Consider the following 19,121-nt stretch of genomic DNA (forward strand, 5'->3'; position numbering starts at 1 on the left):
TTTGTTTGGCTGACCTGCACATGAGGCACCTTGTGTGGGGAAACAAGTACCAACAGAAGGCTAGGGAAATCAGAGGGTGGAGAATTAATGTCTGGTGTCGGGGGTGAAAAAAAGAAAAGAAAAACAACGTTCAGGGCAGGGGCGGGGGAGGAGGGAGAATTTGAGCTGGCTACCCGAAATATGGGTATGATTTTTGCCACTGGTGTGGCAGAGGGGAGGAGGTATTGGGGGGCAGTGGGGAGGGCTATTCCTTCTTCCCCACCCCCCATAAAAGAAACTGATTTAGTCAAGGCAGGAGGTGAGGAATCGCAGACTCAAACCACGAGGGCAGGGCAAAGGTGAGCTCACGTGTGGTCGTCAAGAAGCATCACTGACCAAGAGGTTGCATCCTTAACCAGCACCGCCCAGAGGGACTCTGTCCCAGCAGCTGTGGGGTGTGTGTGAGGGTGTGTGTGAGCCTAGGGACGGCACACAGCCGCCCACTACCCCTGCATGCTCCCTAATGTGACAACACAGCTGTGCGAGGATGTCACAGTGTGATGGTCACACACAGCCAGACGAGAAAAAGGTCCTTGCCCCGTGGCCAAGAGCATTCATCACTCAATTCACAAATAGTCACCGCATGCCCGGTGCGTGTAGGGGCTGCGGTGGGCTCCGCACAAAACAAGCCAGGACCTTGGCATTACGAAGCTTGCCTACCAGACAGAGACACTCAACAGGCAAAAAAGCAATGACGCATATTTAGTTACAATGTCTGGTGACGATAAGGCAGAGAAGGAAAATAAAGATAGATGACGATGGGGTGGGAGCGGAAGGGGCAGGGCTGCCATCATAGATAAAGTGGTCAGGAGAGTCTTCTCTTCTGAGATGACATGAGCACAGAGGCCTGACACAAGGGAGCAAGCCACGTGGGGGAAGGGAGCAGGGACATAAATGTCCCAAAGGGACAATGAACTTGGGAAGCTCAAGGAGGGCAATCAGGCTCGTGTGGCCGAAGCAGGTGGACAGAGGGGGGCGTGGCAAGAGAGGTGGCAGCAAGGGTACGGGAAGAGGTCGGGGACACCTTGCAGGGGCCATGGGAAGGGTCTTGGGCAGGCTCTTCCTCACTGTAATGGGAGGGACCGCCTGTGGGGGGCGGTGTGACCCACTTGCACCAGCTGCAATGAGGGCAAAGCCAGGCTGTAACACAGGCCAGCAGGACAGCCATAAACATGTCGAGCAGCGATTGAATCTGCACCCTCGTCTGAAGACGGGGTCACAGGACCAGCGGACCCGTCACCTCTCATGGCAGGATGGGAACGAAGAGAAGTCCGAGGGGGCCTAGGGTTCCTGCCTGTGCTGCAAATTTTTCTCGATGATCATGCATGAGTCAGGCACACGTGTAACTGCTGAGGGATGACTGCTCACGCCTGGTCTCCTCCCCACAGGAAACGGACAATAGCGAGCAGAGCCGCAGGTGTGGTGAGCCTGGCCACCTATGGCCCACAGGCCCAGAATGCAGCTGGAGCAGGTGCACCGGGAGGGCACGTGGCCAAGCCTTGGCACACACGTGCGCTGCAAGGCTGCTGACTCCTGATCCGGGCAAGGTTTTCTCGGCAGGGCCGGACAAAAGTCTACCCGCCCATCCACCAAACGTCAGATCACCGGCCTGGCTTGGCACGGTCCTGGCAAAGGAGATAGCTTCGGGGGGAGGGAGGAGCGGGACGGGAGGTATGTCTGGGTGCACACAGCCCTCCCCTCGGGAGCCTAACCTAAGCCTTAGGTGGAGAGGCACTCAGCTGCACTCACAGAGCAGCCGTGCATGGGGACCTTGGCTTGCTCTCTCTTTGTAAAGGAGAAAGAAAATGAAAGCAAGTCAGGGGGCACTTCAGTTCAGACATGGAGCCCTGTGTAGCACACCAGGCACTCGACACAGAAAACGGCCCCCCTCACCCCACGCCAGTGCTGGCTGCGGACTGCGAGGGGAACAGACATGAAAGGCCCCCCCGCGGCTCCCTAATGCCATCTTGTTGTTCTGACTTGACTCTTGTTCACCCAGAGCCGAATAAAGAAGCCCCTGCTAAGAATGAGCCAGAGGCCTGGCCCCCTTCCCTCGCACAGCCATATCAAGAACTAAGGTCGTGGACACTTTCCACGGGGCTGCCGCAGAGGCTCTTTTGATTCCTCTTTTAAAGAGAGAGAGAGGAAATGTTCCCCTTTCTGGTGGAGAAATCACAGCCATGCCCACAGAGCCGGTCTGAGAGTGACTGGAGCCCCTTCCCCCCGTTTTTGGTGACTTCAATTATTAGAAAAGATTTTCCTCTGCATTATGCTTCTGTTGGATTTGTTCTCACCCCAAAAGTAATGCTCGGAAGAAGGTGGGGAGAAAAATCCCATTGCGCTCTTCCAAAGCGCCGTGACTGTGGGAAGGAACAACGAAAGAAAGAAAAGGCAGCTCACACGTTAAGGGTAGGTTCGGGCGCCCTAAGACCTCGGCCAGTCCATAAATGACTTCATTTAAAAACTTCCAGCTTGCAATTTAGTCATTGTTCAATGAGAAATATGTGATTTGCCAAACATGAAATGGAATCATTACGCCCTGACGAAATCGGAGGCAAATCAAAACCGGCTGTATGCGCCTGGTGCTTCCTTCTCCTTAATAAATTAGGTGTCCCTGCGGAAGGCATTCCAGAAAGATGCTAGCATGGGGTTCTGCCTGGAAGAAGGATGCACACTGATCATCAAAATGCAGGCAGCTCGACTGGTTAATTACCCACCCAGCCCTACCCCCAACCCGCATACGCACAGAAAAGGAATCTGCCTTCTTCTTCTCCATTATCTGTATTTAAAAACACCACCGAGGCATGGAATAGGAATAAGGCAGACAGAGAACAAGGCTAATCAGACAGAACGCAGGATAAGATTGCATGGAACTAAATACACGCAAAAGCGCATGTAAAAACTGGTGGGTTCTGAATAAGGTCTGCAGTCTAGTTCAACAGTACTAGATCCACATCAGTCTCGAGGGCTGGATGTCGCGCTACAGTTAGGATAGACGTCACCCTTAGGGGGAAGCCGGATACACAGGACTCTCTACCATTTTTGCAACTTCTTGCAAATCTAGAATTATTTCAAAAGAAAGAGATATTTTTAATGGCTAATGTGTTCAGTCTATGGTAAGTAGCCTCTGAACAACTATATGGTTGCATAGATGCTTTAAGTTGTCATTATATGCAGGGCTGTTTGGGGGTGGCCCCGGGACATATTCATGGCCATTGTCTTCTCAGTGTTCTGAAGTCATCTTGCCTTCAACCAGACAAGGAGTGGTCAGGCACCTACCGAGGAAGGGTGTGTGGTCACAGGCCCATGGGTGCTCTTCGCCCTCCAAGCCCACCTGGGGGTTGGGCCACAGTTACTCTAGATCAAAGTCCTACTGCCCTGCTGCTGCTTTAGAGGCCCCCAAGCTTTAAGATACATCAGAGTCACGGGAGTGTGTTTAAAATGCTGATTTCAGGGCCCTGCGCCCCACAGATCCCGACTGAGCAGGAGATGGATACGGCCTGGAAATCTGCATTTACAAGAGCCCTGGGTGACTGTGTGGCAACTGGTCCTAGGGCCACACTTCAGGATGCACTGCCAGGCTCCAGATGAGTGCTGGGGGCATGCCCAGGTTGGCTCCCCATTATAGGATGCGCAGAAGGGCTGGCAGGCAGCCAGTATCCACACAGAAAGGTGCCTCTCTTACCAATGGAGAGAACTTCTAAGTTCTCTCCAGAGCCAGAGATCTCCAACCCCGGCGCTTAAGGACAGGCACGGGAATCTCCTGTGTTGGTCTTTCGGTGGCTATGACCATGTAACATTTAGGATAAAATGCAGAGTTTGGACTGTATCATCATGACGGCTAATTTTGCTGAGGGCTGGTTGTGTGTTAACCCAATTACGTCTCATTTAACTTTCGCAGCACTGCTCTGAGGGAATTGTTCCTTATTATCCCGGTTTTACAGGTAAGAAAACTGAGGCTCCCAGAATTCCAAGGCTACTCAGGCACAAAGTGGCAGAGTGAGGAGTTGAACCCAGTTACGCTGGGCCGAAAACTCCCGTGTGACTTCTTGCCTGACACAAAGGCTCTTTTGGTTCTCATCTCCTCCAGGAAGAAAACACTCCACCTAAAAATAACTGATACTCGAAGGGTTCATGAGGGGAGAGAGGGAGGAAGACCTTCCCAGAGCCTGTTTCGGTGGTAATAACGTTCCTTTCCAACTTCAGACCCAAGTCTCTCAAGGTCCCTCCATGACCTCTGTGACCCTCCAGTGCAGTCTCTTCTCTCCTACTAATCCCCTCTCTTCACCGTTTTACTCCCTCCCTCTTTCTCCCCGAAGTCCTAAACTACAGCCTCAGTGTGCCCGCCATTTTCCTCGCCTCCCCCCACTGCTGGTATGAGAACCTTCTCCTGCCATCCTCTTGTGCATGATACACACCATCTGAAGAAACAAGCATTAGGTTCCTTGCAAGGCAAATGACCTACCGTTTTCAAGAGGACACTGGGGAATCTTGTTTGCCCGAAGGTTCCAAATATAATCCATGTTCCACTCAAGGCACACTTGATGGTCTTTGAAAGGGCGTTCGAAAGGCGGGACCGTCTTCAGAAGAGTATAATTCTTAGCTACAGCATGTAGCAAATTTTCCTCCCATTTAACATTCAAGTCTCCACCACTATATTTGTGAGTAATCCAGGCGCGTAGTATCACCGCGGATACCGAAATGGAGTGTCTGATGAAATAATCATCTCTGTAAACCATGATGCTTGGAAATTTCACATGCACTATTTGTGTCCTGCTGGTGTGAAGATGCTTTTCATTTTTCCACCTCTTTTTGTACACGGGGATGCTACTTCTGAACTCGGATGAGACAACAGCTTCCAGATTCACAACACAAGGCTGAGAGCATAAATACTCAACCGAGACTTCAGAAACATTGCGGACGTTCCCTTCAAAGGCGGCGAAATAAATAAAGTCTTTGTAAGCCAAGCTCTGTTCAGCTTTGGGTGTTACCGATGTCGTCAGAGACGTCTGCCTGCCCAAAGACGGCACAACGTTCTGAAAAGGAAAAAAAAAAAAAAAAAAAAAAAACAGAAGAAAGAAATACAGAAAGTTTAAAAAATCATCATATTAACAGATATGTGAATCATTTTCCTGGGATACAAAAATATCCGTCTACATAAAGCAGAGAACGTGGGACATAAAAGATGGCAAAACCGTTACTGAACAATTAGAGAAAAACCAACACACACACACGAATGAAGATTAGGCCACATTAAACTCTCTCCCCGGACTCAGTAGCATCTGCTGATCAAAATGTGTCTTTCAAAGCTCCGTGGCAATCATTCCAGAGTTGGTTTCCATATGGAGGAGCTAGTTTGCAACAAATCCAGTAGGTGCGAACCTGCCTTGGCGTGGAAAAAAGGGATGAGCCAGCTTCACACATTTCCAAACTATTGTCCTGACTTCAAATGGTGATCAGACTCAGGCAAATCAAAGGGTGGAAGAAGAGTTCAAAGTGCACTCGAGAGGGAGCGTGACAGGGATGCCAACCTGGCCTCTTTTTCCCCCGTAAGTTCTGAGCCAGGACAAGCATGCGTGACGGACGGACCAGCGGGAGGGTTCGCTGCTCCAAATCACACACAGCCCGGGCTCAGACCACAGGCTGCGTTGTCTGATTCTTTCACCATGGATGGTGTTCCGTGTGCCAAGAAGGATTTTAGCCACGTGTGTATTTACCTAGTCCTTTAAATGACGAAGACCTCTTAAAATGGACATTCCTTCCAGAAGAAATCTCAGAAGCTGGTCACGAGATCAAGGCAATGTTTCGGGCATAAGGCGCTGGTGGATAGGCGCTAAGAGCTCTTCTGAATATGACTTTGTGATTCAGGCATCCAAGATGCAATAGCAAAAAGATGACTTTGGAGCGCTTCACACCATTCGTATGACCATTATCCAAAAACAAAAAGCAAAACAAAACTAACAACCACTGGAGAGGACGTAGACCAACTGAAATCCTTTTTTTTTTTTTTTAATTTTTTAATGTTTTACTTATTTCTGAGAGAGAGAGAGGCAGTGTGAACAGGGGAGGGTCAGAGAGAGAGGGAGACACAGAATCCGAAGCAGGCTCCAGGCTCTGAGCTGTCAGCACAGAGCCCGACATGGGGCTCGAACCAACAAACTGAGAGATCATGACCTGAGCTGAAGTCGGACGCTTAACCGACTGAGCCACCCAGGCGCCCCATGAGCCACCCAGGCACCCCGACAAACTGGAATCCTTGTACGTGGCTGGTGGGAAGGTAAAATGGCACAGCCACTGAGGAAAACAGTGTAGCAGTTCCTCAAAAAAGTGAAACACGGAATTACCACATGACCCAGCAATGCCGATTCTGGCGATATACCCCAAACAGTTGAAAACAGGGGCTCGAAGAGATGTGTTCACAGACACACACCCATGTGCGCAGCAGCATTATTTACAATAGCCGAGAGGTAGAAATGACCTCGATGAATAAACGGATATGCAAAATGCGATATACACATAACAGAATATGATTCAGCTTGAAAAAGAAAGTCTGACGCATGCGACAATATGGATGAACTTTGAGGACATTATCCAAAGGGAAATAAGCCAGTCACAAGGAACAAATACTGCAGGATTCTACCTGGATGAGGTTCCTGCAAGCAGTCAGATTCGTAGAGACAGAAAGGATGGTAGTTGCCAGGGGCTGTGGGGAGAAGACCACGGGGAGGGAGTGTTTAATGGGCACAGAGTCGCAGTTTTACAAGATGAAAAGAGTCCCAGAGATGGATGTGGTGATGGCTGCACAATAGTGTGAATGCACTTAACGGCCCTGCACTGTACACTTGAAAGTGGTTAAGACGGTAAATTTTGTGCTGTGAATATTTTTACAAGTTTACAGAAGAAGGTCACTGTGGTCTTTTCTAAAGGAGGAAGAAATAAGGACCTTTCTTCAGTTCTGGCTGAGGGTTGTAGGAGACGCAGAGGGGGCTAAGACACAACGCTGGGTCTCAGGAAATCGTGTTTATAAACAGCAGTGACACAAGGCAGAACGTGCCAGTGCTCTAGTCAAACTATAAGCAACCCCTAAAGACACACAATCCCAGGTGAGGGTCATTCTTCCTGGGAGTTCTAGAGCAGCCTACATGGAAAGAATGGTATTTCAGTTGGGCTTTGAGGGATGACGAGAAGTTCTGTAGGTGGAAAGGTGAAGGGAAAATACTGCAAGTGGTTTGAACAGCATTAGCAGGGGCAAGAAGGCAGGGAAACACAGATGTACATGAGGACTAGAAAGATGGCAGATTGGTTTGACCAGGGAACAGAAGAAAGGGAAAGACACAAAAGGACTTAGGGACATGAGGTTGAAAAAGGAAAGACAGGGTTCTCACTCTGAAGGGAGGACACTGAATTGCAGCCCAAGGAAATGTGGAATCTCATTCCATTAACAATGAAGAGTCAATGAAAGTTTCTGTAAAAGGAAATAGTGTTTCTATTTTAAAAGCACTGACAGTCAATTAGAGACGAAGCTAACAATCAAGAAAAATGAGCAAAATGACATCATTCATCAATTAGTACATTCCCACTGATAGTAAAGGAAAGGCACACGGAAGTGACACTGAAAATATCAGTTTGAACTTGCTAGGTACACAGACATCAAAAAAGTCCGATAAACGCACCGTAGCGGCCAGACAGGCCTCTTAGGTATTGCTGGTGAGAATGATCTCTGTGGATGGTGGTCAGGCAATATCCATCAAAAGTATAAAAAAACCCTCCGGTCCAGTAATTCCTCCTCTAGGATTTTACCCTACACATAACTCTCAAAATTGGTGCAAAATGATGTACGTACATGTTTTCTCTGCAGCACTGTTTGTAACAGCAAAAGATGGAAAACTAAATGTCCATCAAGAGAGCACTGGTTCACGTGCGTCGGTGGCTCAGTCTGTTGAGTGTCCAACTCTGGCTCTGCTCACACTCTGTCTCTCTTTCAAAAATAAATAAACTAAAAAATTTTTAGTTTATAATTAAGTTAAAAATAAATAAATTAAAAAATTTTGGGGGTGCCTGGGTGGCTCAGTCAGCTAAGCATCCAACTTCAGCCCAGGTCATGATCTTGCAGTTGTCAAGTTCAAGCCTCACGTTGGGCTCTGTGCTGACAGCTCGGAGCCTGGAGCCTGCTTCAGATTCTGTCTCCTTCTCTCTCTGCCCTTCCCTTGCTCATGCTCTGTCTCTCTCTCTTTCTCTCTCAAAAGTAAATAAACATTAAAACAAAGAGAGAGAGAAACCTCTGTTTCAATAAATGATAGGACATCCATTCCTGGAGTACTATACAGCTATTCAAAAGAGCTTCATGTACAGATAGTGAAATGATCTCCAAAGTTTAAGGTTATTTTTAAAACAGATTCAGAAGTACCATTTGAGTTTTCTTTATAAAGGAAAAATATATACATATTCGCTTTAATCCACATAGCACTCGTTGCTCGCACAGAGAAGGATAAAGTGACTGGAAGACAGGGTAAGAGCAGAACGCTGGCTGCATATTCTTATTTATATCTTGAATTCTGTATTCCATGAATATTCCAGAAAACAAAACCAAACAGAGTAGGGCAGAGGGAGAAAAACAACTGTCCTAAAGATGAAAATAAAAAATGTAGTTTTTCCAAGTGGCGCAGTGAGAACAGAATGGCCATTCCTTTTCATTAGTCATGGGAAAGGTGTGGGAAGAAATATGTAAAGAGGCAGGTACAGTCCACACTGTCTGCCCCCACAGTGAGAAGTTTAATTGTTTTATGTTCTCATTTATTCTTCCAAATTACAGGGGGGCAAACAAATATAAAAATAATCTTATAATGAGAAGTGACGACTGTTAGAGCCGATGAGCCCTTGGCCATGAGCCAGCCCACCCCATTTTTCCAACAAAGAAGTGGTCACTGAGAGGTGATGTTCTCCGACAAAAAGCCTGGCTGGTGGCTTAGCAGAGGCAAACCCTGAAGACGGGGGCCCCGTTTTCACTGCCTCTCCCCTGTCTATACCCCACAGCACACAACAGCAAGACTGCAGAGCTGCCAGGCTGAACTCCGCTTCCCTGTGAATGAGAGATACCCCCAGCATCTGTCCATACGCAGCGGTTTGGCAGGTGTGTGCGGGTGTGGCCCGCCGCTCAAGACGGGACTCAGGTGTTGAGCAGAGGGCGGCTGAAGACAGAGGCCGCTGGTGCAGAAGGAGGCCGGACAGCACTGCAGACCATGGTGGCTGGTGCCCCTCATACCAGGTGCCCCTAACGCGGCCCTCGCTCAGTTCCCCGGGAGGAAGACATCTGCCCAGTTAGTGAGGCAACAGAGAGGAAAGTCCAGCACATGCTGTGGTATATTAAATATTACCTTGTGTTCTTTTTCAAAGGAGGACCTTAAACCTCTTCCTCATTCCTCTTCTGTAGTCCTTAAAAACTCACCCCAGCCCTCTTCTCCCACTTCAATTTTTTTTAAAGTATGTATTTGTTTTGAGAGAGAGCAAGAGAGCACGTAAGCGGTGGAGGGGCAGAGAGAGAGGGAGAGACTGACACTCCCAAGCAGGCTCCTTGCTGTCAGTACAGAGCCCGACTCTGGGCTCCATCCCGCAACCGTGAGATCACGACCTGAGCTGAAATCAAGAGTCTGATGCTCAACTGACTGAGCCACCCAGGTGCCCGGCCCACTTCAATTTCTCTTTTGAATCATGTTTGTTTTTTAATTTTTTAAATTTACTTTGAGAGGCAGAGACTGAGTGGGGGAGGGGCAGAGAGAGAGAGAGAGAGAGAGACTGAGAATCCCAAGCAGACTCCTCGCTGTCAGTGCAGAGCCTGACCCAGGGCTCAAACTCAACAAACCACGAGATCAGGACATGAGCGGAAACCAAGAGTCAGACGCTCAACTGACTGAGATACCCAGGCGCCCCTAATCATGTTTTTATTGCTGATGCCTTGAACTCTAGTGAATACTTCTTTTAAACAAAATTCTGGAGGAAAGACTATTCGATACCACTGGATTTCATCGCAAAGTGCAGTTAGTAACAACGTCCATTATTCTACATCTTAGCGCTAAACATGCACAGTCCACTTTCCCAGGTGAATCAGCACAGCATGGAGAAACTGGTTTCAGCTTTGCTTGATGACCCATGACTTTCCGCACATCGGGCTCATCACTGCGGAGGGCAGTGGTGACAGATGAAAATGAAGAAGGTATAGGACACCCGACGATGTACTCTCTCCAGGCGCTTTCCTCAAAATTCTATTTTAAAGGAATCTCTATATATGCATATGAAGATTATTTTATTTTCACATACTTCAAAGTCTCAAGTGCGGTAAAACGAAATCCAAGGTTTACGGGTTCTAGATGCATGCGACCTGAAACGGTAGCCACAGCTCACATGAAGCACTGGTAATGTGGCTGGTCCACACTGAGCTGTTGCTCTATGTGCAAAATATACACTGGGTCTCAAAGACAATTTTTTTTAATCCAAAATATCTCATTACTATTTCTTATGCCGATTATATACTGAAACGAGCATACTGAGATACAGTGAGCTAAATAGACTATGTTACTAAAATTAATTTCACCTGTTCCTGTTTACTTTTTAAATGTGGCTTTTAGAAAATTTGAAACTACCTAAATGTGGCTAACCTCTGTGGCTTACGTCACATTTCTCCTGGATGGTGCGATTTTAGATTTGAAGTGAGCACAGACTCTGCCTCTCAAAAAGGGCCACATGGTGAGTATTTTAGGTTTGGTAGCCCACTTGGCGTCCATGAAACCTACTCGGCTCTGCTGTGCTATCAAGACAGCTAACTCAGAAGCAAATGAGCACGGCTGTGGTCCAGCACAGCTTTGTCTACAAAAACAGGCGGCTGGCTGGCTGGCTGGGCCCGTGGGGCATAGTTTGCTGACTCCTGTTCTCAGATTATTAAGCTTTTATCCTAGATTTAGAATTTAGGAAAACACAAGATGACAGAAAACATGTATTTTGAAGGAATGATCATATCAAAGAACTGAGACTGGGCAATTAGGTATAATTTCTTATACGTGCGGTTGATGGCGCTTGATTTGTTATTTTGCTAAGGTTCCCGGGCGGCGGTGCTGACATCTTCCTATTGTTTCTTTCAGTAATGATCCAAGTAGGATGAGAAGTTGGAGCGAGGCTAAACATTTCAGGACTGGAAAATTTCATGGACTGACAAAGATGATTTGAGAAGTGGGAGAAGCATTAGTAAAACGGAAGAACAGTTTCAGGGCTGGACAATTGTTTTCTTCATTGGATGGGGGTGTGCCGGCCCCAGAGGGGACCCTGACATCATCGAATGTGGCTTTAGGGGCAAGATCTAAATCACGCAAGAAGGCGCTACGGTCTCCAGTCCTTTGGACACCCCTGCAATGTAGGAGGCTGGCATTTTGTGGCCGGGAGCAGACCCAGTGGGCAGATGCTACACCATGAGTTGTGGCTACCTCTGCTATGTACAAAACCAACACCGATTAGCAACACATCACACTCTAAATATTGATTAAGCTGAAGCTGATTTCCTGGCTCAAGTCACGTGTGTGCTTATGAGCTGTTTCCTGCCAGGAAAATAAGGCAATTAACTTGAAGAGTTTCAGCTACAGGCATGACACATGTCCAACCTTCATAGGTATTTTCACATGCCAGCTTGCATTAGCAGAAGCAAAAAATTACCCCCAACGTTCTTTCTTTAGAAATTATGAGGTCAGAGTCCATGTCTTATTCATTGTTATGTCTCTGGCTTCTGAAATACAGGGAGGCTGACAGTCGGATTTTGGTTAAGTGCTTCCTGCTCAACTAAAGTAGTGGGCGGGACTATTTCTGCCAAGACCCTCTGTGGTCTGTCCCAGTGGGGGAGGGGGGACACTGTATATAAGGGAGAGGACTTCATCCGGTCTTGAGTCCCTGCCTCCCATTCCTGACATTCACAAGGCCTTTTGTGATGGGGCCCTCTACACTTCTCCATTCCCATCCAGCCTCACTTATTTCCTTGTAAAGAACCCTTACTCTTTAGCATCTCATTGGGCCCCTGGGGGGTCAGGGCTGACAAGGCAGACTGCGAGGTCAGGGGAGGTGGCACTCTGACACTTACCTCACCCATTTAGGGTGGATTTCTCTCAGCTCTCAAGTCCCTCCAGACAACCTCCCTACATTCTAGAACTTTCCATTTCTCCACACCTAAAATACGAATGAAAATTTTAAAATCCCCTATCCCTCTACTCTCTGTTGGATTCCCCTGCTCATTGGGCAAGTTCATCCATGTTAATGTGATAATGAAAACAGTACTGCAGTAATGTCACATATCTACAGTTCTGGGCCAGCCTGGTGAAGATAATGCCTTAAAAGCAAAGCCTAAATGCACTGTGGCTATAAGCAAGATTCTGGGGGCGAGGGGGCATTTCTGTGCCCCTTAAATTATGCCATTTAGGCAGTTACAGAGCTGTTCCATCTCGGAAGCTACTGATTTGTTCTGTACACAATGGCGCTGGGCTCTGAAAGATGCTGAGCCCTCCAACATCTGTTTACACCAGAAGTAAGCCTTAATCAAAGTCAAATCTGACAATGTCACACACACTCACAAAACATAGATTCCCTTGTGTTTCTGTAATTGAGGATGTATTGTAAATTTGTTTTAAGGAAAGAAAAGGGTCAGCTAACATTGTGTTCATGATAAAAGACCCCAAATTGGAGATCAAAATGCATTCGGTTCAGCCTGGGAATTGAGAAACAGATGAATTTATGTATCTTCTGGATGAAAAAAAAAAAGCTATCAATTCTGCCTAAACTTCTTTTAGGATGACTGCATCTGATGCCTTTAAACAAAATCAATAAGAAGAAATTCTATTCAAATACTCTTCCTTGCTCTAAAAAGCTGAGAAAACTCGGCTCTTTTCTCCATATGGTCCACATGTCATTTAAGGAAGGGACAGAGAGATTGCAAAGTCTTCAGTCATTCATGTCTTGTTGATGGGAAGTTTATTTACACTAACACGTGTATGTGGGTTCGTGTGATATACAAACAATAACTAGGTGTCTGTTCTTCTCATTCCTGCCTATTCCATCCCATCAGTCACCCGAGGAAATCTTGGCTCATGAGTGCACTTTCCCTCCAAACTGGCTAGATCAAACTTTCCATAAGTCAAAAGGTAATTGCATTGGCTTAAAATGCCTACTTTTCCAATTTCTGCTGACCAGAAAGAAGCAAAAATCCTGTTTATATCAACAAAGCATGCAATTAAACAGAATGGGCAGTGATGTCAATATGGACTCCAAAATCGAGATGTACTCTGGGAAATACTTCCCAGTTTACTAATATGCCTTCCCAAAATGGAGAGCTGGCTAGAGAAACACCATCACAATGATCAATACGTCTAGTTGTGTTGCCTCACCGCCCCCCCTCCTTCCTTCTATTTGATATGCTATTTCTTTTTAACTTAAATCGTAAGATGGTAACCGAGGTTCGCTTCGGTTTGATTTCATTCAGTGCCTACTCTGTGCTGGGCATTGGGACAGGTGTGGAAAGTCCCTCTCCTCACTCACTTCTAACCCCATCCTTCATAGAGCATCTCCCTTCAAAACTAACCTTCACCACAGCTCTGGGGAGGGCCACAGCATTCCAGTTTTACAGCTGAGAAAATGGAATGGGTTCAGAGAGGGTAAGTAACTCGCCCAAGGCCAACCAGCTACTAAAAAACAGAACCAAAATTCAAATTCCTATCTGACTCCAAAGCCAGCGATAGTATCCTTCTTGCCTTCCAGTAACACCCAAAATGAGGCCCACCACTCACCAGCTTACCTCTACACCTGTACCACTTTCTGGCTACAGGTGGGGGAAAGGTGAGACTTAACTCACTCTCATCCTGAAGTCGGGGTGGGGATGCGCGGGGGCTAAATTCCTACCACGTCACTACGGCTTGTGGGGGGGGGGGAGGTATTGCCTTACAAACACACACCCTGAACCAAGCCAGCTCCCCAACTAAGGTGAGCCCTTCTGTGGATGCGGATGTCAGACAAGTAAGGGCAGTCCAAATAGAGTGTCTCCAACAATTCCTCAGAAGCTGCACAGCCCTCCTGCCCCTCAGTTCCTTCCTCAGGGGAATAGGATGAGCCAAGAAATGGGGTAACTGGAATTCACTTGAGGCCATTTATGGTCTACTCAAGTCTATCCATCTTTGTGAACTGCCCGGGTTCTTTCAGCCTTCTCGTCTACCTTTCCTCCAGCTGCCTCCATCAGCCACTTCATGACTCCCGCACACGTGCCAACAGGCATAGAAGGAAGAGAATGAAAGAGGCAAACACCATTGCTTGGGAGATCGTGGGAGCTCTGGTCACAGTGAATGTAGACTCTATTGGCTGATTGGGTGATTGAAGGTGATCTCTATTTCAGACATTCATTTTCACTCTTGGGCAAGCGAGATAATTGAGAGTTCTCTGAGCCTCATTTTGATCTTCCCAGGCCCCATGTTCCACACAGAGTAAGGGGTTAATGAATACTTCTAGAGGGATAACCGATGGTCTGTGGCCACTGATGGAGAATTCTGTCGCAGCCACCGTCTGCTAACGATCCCCACATACATCTGTGCCACTAATGCCCTCTTATTTCTTTGTCCTCGGATTGTCTAACAAGTGCAAATGTCCACTCTGAATATTTCGGCTCTACAGCTGACATCCATACTGGCCATTGTGAGCTCTGTTTTTCTCATTTAAGAAAAAATTATACATTCGAGACCAGAGTTCGGAATGGACAGAAATGCCTTCTATAAGTGCCACTGATGTGGCTGGGGCAGCCTCAGCTGGTCTAGCCAAGTCTGGAGGAAGGTAAGAGTAACCTTAGTAAAGTAATGATGTAAGGGACTGGCAAGGGGGTCTGTTGGCGGGTCCTACATGGACCACACCACTCGGCACCAGTGACCTCAGTGGAAGCGATGCTCTCACCTTTTACCTTTGAGGCCCTCACCTTCTCTGAGGAGGCTCTTTGCATCTTGACCTTTGGCAACCTTAGAATTTTCTGGCAGCTGCTGGAACCAGGGATCATCTTCTCCGAAATCTGCCTGGCATCGTTCCGTGACTTATCTTTCAGGCCTCGTCACAATTATTCATACTTTGGCAGTATCCTAGCTACAGTCACAGTACTGTTCTTGGGCTGCGACTGAAGGTTACTCTGTCCCAGCCAATGGGGAAGAAAGGCACCGGCTGCCTCAGGACCCTGGCTCCGGGAAGCATGCTCCCCACGAGGGCAAGGGCTTAAAGGCTTCTGCTCAGAAAACCACTCTCACCCTCCAGTCCTTGCGGACGAGCGAAGAGGTGGGGATGACTTAGCTTTGGAATGCATTCCAAGGCACACTCGCTCTACACCTGGACACACACATTTGTTCAAATTCAAGTGCTAAACCCCACCAGTTGCCTCTGGAACACAGAAAAACCCTGTCTTTAACTTCTCCATCAAGGAGGGCAAATATTTTCTGGTTTCACCTATTTTTTTTTTTAACATCCTGCTTCTATTCTGTGGCCTGTGCTTCCTGCTTTGTATATTTTAGGCTACTTTAGACATGACCTCACATCCTGGCCAATTGCACAGTGGCTGCTAATTGTAAGAGCTTTGCTAATGGCCCATGCACATGTCTATGCGTGAGAGGAATGGGTTCTAAGGCGTAAAATCCAGAAAGCAATAGGTCAGCAGGGTCAGTACTGAGGCTCTGGAAGTAGACGGACTTGGGTTGCTCTCTTGGACTACCTGTGTGGCCTTGGGCAACTTACTTAACCTCTCTGAGTCTCAGTCACCTAACCTGAATGAGGATCATAACAGCTCCTACATCACCAGGTTGTTGTTAAAATTAATACTGGATAATGGACATAAAGGACTTACTATAATGCAAACTATTATTATTACTATTGTTATTATTTACACTCCCACATTATGGGATAGCTTTTCTCCTCTAGTGCCTACACATTCCTGAGAGATCATGCCTCATTATTCTACTGCACTTGTACCCTCTGCGGCTGGCCTCCCCTCCCCTGACCCATCTCTTCCTCTACAAAGCATTCCTTGACAAGCAGAACGGATACAAATACGCTGTTGTTTTCTGTTGTTTATCTGGATCTCATGTGTTCCGCGCAAATGTTTACGTTTTCCCCGACCTTGCGCACTGAATTTCTCCAAGGTCAGGAAGGCTTACCTTTTAGTGGTGGCTCAGGGAGCACATAGCTCTAGAGCAGAATCCCAAGCCAGCCGGCTAGACCTTTAGAACAAAAGGGGAAACCCATCTTCCAAATCACACTTTGGCTTTCCTGGGTTTTGACAAAACCTCACTCAGTTGCAAAAGGGCTTGCTTGTCTCTCCGAGTCTTTCCTGTACAGTAGCCTATCTGAAGCCCAGCTGAAGGAGACATACATCGACTGGAAGCACTGACATTTCCCTCTTCGTGATCGTTCCAAAATCCCATCCTTCTGTCTGCCAAGATACTCATCCACACTCCAGTTAGTTCCCACATTACAGTATTTTCTATAATCTCTCTTCGGAGCCCTACCTCATGACTTCACTCTCTCACTCCATGCATAGCGTCTCTTTCCCCTCTCTGTGACCTGTTCTCTTACATCCCCCCCGGGTCCAAACAGAACTCTGTACCTGCTCCATCATCCACCTCTGTTCCCACAGGCCACTAGGTCTTTAGGCTTTGCTCTTGTTCCTCTGATTTCTCGGAACTGACAAGAAGTGGTCTCTCCTCGCCAGGTCCTCGGGTTTCCACACGGAACTTTCCAGACCACCTGTACATTCATGTTTCACACACGACTCTACTACATCATTTCTGCCTCTGTGGGTAACCAGTGCCTTGTGGACGGGGATCATCTGTTTATACTGAAACCCTGGGGTCGCCTGGGTGGCGCAGTCGGTTGGGCGTCTGACTTCGGCTCAGGTCATGATCTCACGGTTCGTGGGTTCGAGCCCCGCGTCAGGCTCTGTGCTGACAGCGAGCTCAGAGCCTGGAGCCTGCTTTGGATTCTGTGTCTCCCTCTCTCTCTGACCCTCCCCTGCTCACGCTGCCTCCCTCTCTCTCAGAAATAAATAAAACATTTTAAAAAATAAATAAAAAAAATAAACTGAAGCCCTGTCACTTGTTTTGGCAGTTTTATTTATGAGCTTGTGTGCTGTAACCCTGTGGCATAAATATTAAATAATAGTATCTCTCGGGTGCAAAATCTTTTAAAAAAACACCTCATTCGGGTTAACTGACAACTTCTCATGAAAATATCAAGTACCTCCAACCATGAAATTCGGTACTTTAAAATATGAGGAAAAGCATGGATTGCTCAACAGGTAGATTCTAAAGCAGAATTACAATTTGCATTTTTACACCCTCTTGCTTCAAGAAATGCAACAGCCAAGAAGTAAAGAGTGTTAAAAGAAACTTGGGCTGGGTGGCAATTTCTTTGGAATCCAATTCTAATGCCTGACAACGTCTCCTAAGCAGTTTTTAGTTTCTGAGAAGACAGACTCTGAATAACGGCAATCGAACGTAAATGAAAATAATTTTGGACAATGACATTGCTCAATTTTAAGCGTTCTGTGAATTTCCTATTACATCAGTTTCATGATTCAGCATTTTCAATTTCATTTATTTACAGTAATATATGGCGAGATAACCCAAGGTTTCTGCCAGATCCTGGAACATCAGGTGGGCTGGACAGGAAGGGTGTCACCTTCTGTAAATTTACTATTGTTTAGGAGAATTCAAAGGAGAAGCAAGCAAGGCATCAAAGGAACTGAGGAATATTTCCCCCACCTTGTTCTGAGGGTTTAAATTACCCTGGTATTTTAAATGAGCTAGTTTTGAAAAATAGGTTACTGCCATTTAGTTGATGACTGAAACAGAAGCCAAAACGAGTGCAAACTGTAAACTGACGTGCATGAGCCAAACGTATTCTCTGAAAGGACAATGTTCAAGACGCAGCTAAAGTCCCCACTCGGGCGGTAAGCGTGTTACAAAGAACGAGATCTCTCTCTGGCATCCGCAACTTGGCCGGAGTGACCACGGAGGAGTTGACGAGCGCTGCAAACGCTAGGTTCCTCGCCGGTGCGTTGGCAGAAAGCAGTCCGGGCCAGGGGGCCCCGGGGGCAACCGAAAGGAGGCTCGAGGCGGGTGGCGTCGGCCGCGAGAAAGAGGCGAAGTTGGGCACGGGAAGGAACGGAGCTGCGAGACTGTGAGGGGAGCCCAGGACCGGGAGGGAGGGGGCCGGAGAGCCGCGCGCCACGGGCAGGGTGGAAACGCGGCCGGCGAGGTTCCCGGGTGGAGTGGGGGCACAGGAGGGGGTCCCCAGGGGAACCTCGCCCGGGGGTGGGGCGCGTCTCGCAGGGAGAGGAAGCGACACGAGCGAGAGCGCCGCAAGTCCGGTCCACGCACCCCTCTCCGCGCCGCGCGTACCCATCCCAGGTGCCGGGCGCGCCCGGGGCGCAGCGGCGCGGAAGCCAGAAAACTAGCGGCGCCGTACCGCCCCGCCAGGCGGAGGTCCCCGGCCGCCCCCGCCCGCGTCCCCGGGGCCCCGCGCGGAGGGGAGGACCCGGGCAGGGTCCGGCGCTCACCAGGTAGCAGAACAGGAGCAGCGCGCAGGCAGGGCGGCCGCCGAGGCCCGGGGGGACGCCGCCGCTCGGGGGGGCCATGGCTGCGGCCGGGGGACCGACCGCGGGCGGCGGGGGCTGCTGCTGCTGCTGCTGCCGCCGCGGCCACCCGAGCCCCGCGCCACGCCGCTGCATGGCGAGGCCGTCCGGATCCGGGCCGGAACAGGTCACCTGGTGCAGGGACCGGCCCCCGCCCGAGGCGCCACCTTCCCGCCCGCCCCCGGCCGGGCCGGCCGCCGCGCGCGGGGCCACCTGCCGCCGCCGCCGCCGGACCCGCCGCCGCCGCCACAGCCGCTCCCGCCGTCGCCGCCCCCGCAGCCCCAGCCGCGCGCCGGCTCCTCCCCGCCTCCCAGGGCCCGTCCCCTCCCTCCCCTCCCTCCCCTCTGCCTCCCTGCCCAGCCCGCCTCCCAGCGGCTGCCTCCGACCCGGCTCCCACCTCTCCCGG

At 48.8% G+C, this 19,121-nt stretch overlaps 1 protein-coding gene across 2 annotated transcripts in view; it reads right to left on the reverse strand.

Moving 5' to 3' along the window:
- Positions 1-18,844, reverse strand: part of SEL1L3 (SEL1L family member 3) — a 104,871-nt gene extending 86,027 nt beyond the window's left edge. For both annotated transcript variants that reach the window (XM_039236671.1, XM_039236670.1), the window contains exons 1-2: positions 18,641-18,844; positions 4,505-5,075 (exon numbers count right to left, since the gene is read on the reverse strand). In XM_039236671.1, coding sequence (XP_039092602.1) covers positions 4,505-5,075; positions 18,641-18,811 — 742 coding nt within the window. In that variant the 5' untranslated portion in view covers positions 18,812-18,844. The remainder of the gene's footprint in view (positions 1-4,504; positions 5,076-18,640) is intronic.
- Positions 18,845-19,121: the final 277 nt, after the last annotated feature.

The sequence above is a fragment of the Hyaena hyaena genome, unplaced genomic scaffold (assembly GCF_003009895.1).
Source record: "Hyaena hyaena isolate Hyena2069 unplaced genomic scaffold, ASM300989v1 scaffold_114, whole genome shotgun sequence".
Classification (NCBI taxonomy): domain Eukaryota; kingdom Metazoa; phylum Chordata; class Mammalia; order Carnivora; family Hyaenidae; genus Hyaena; species Hyaena hyaena.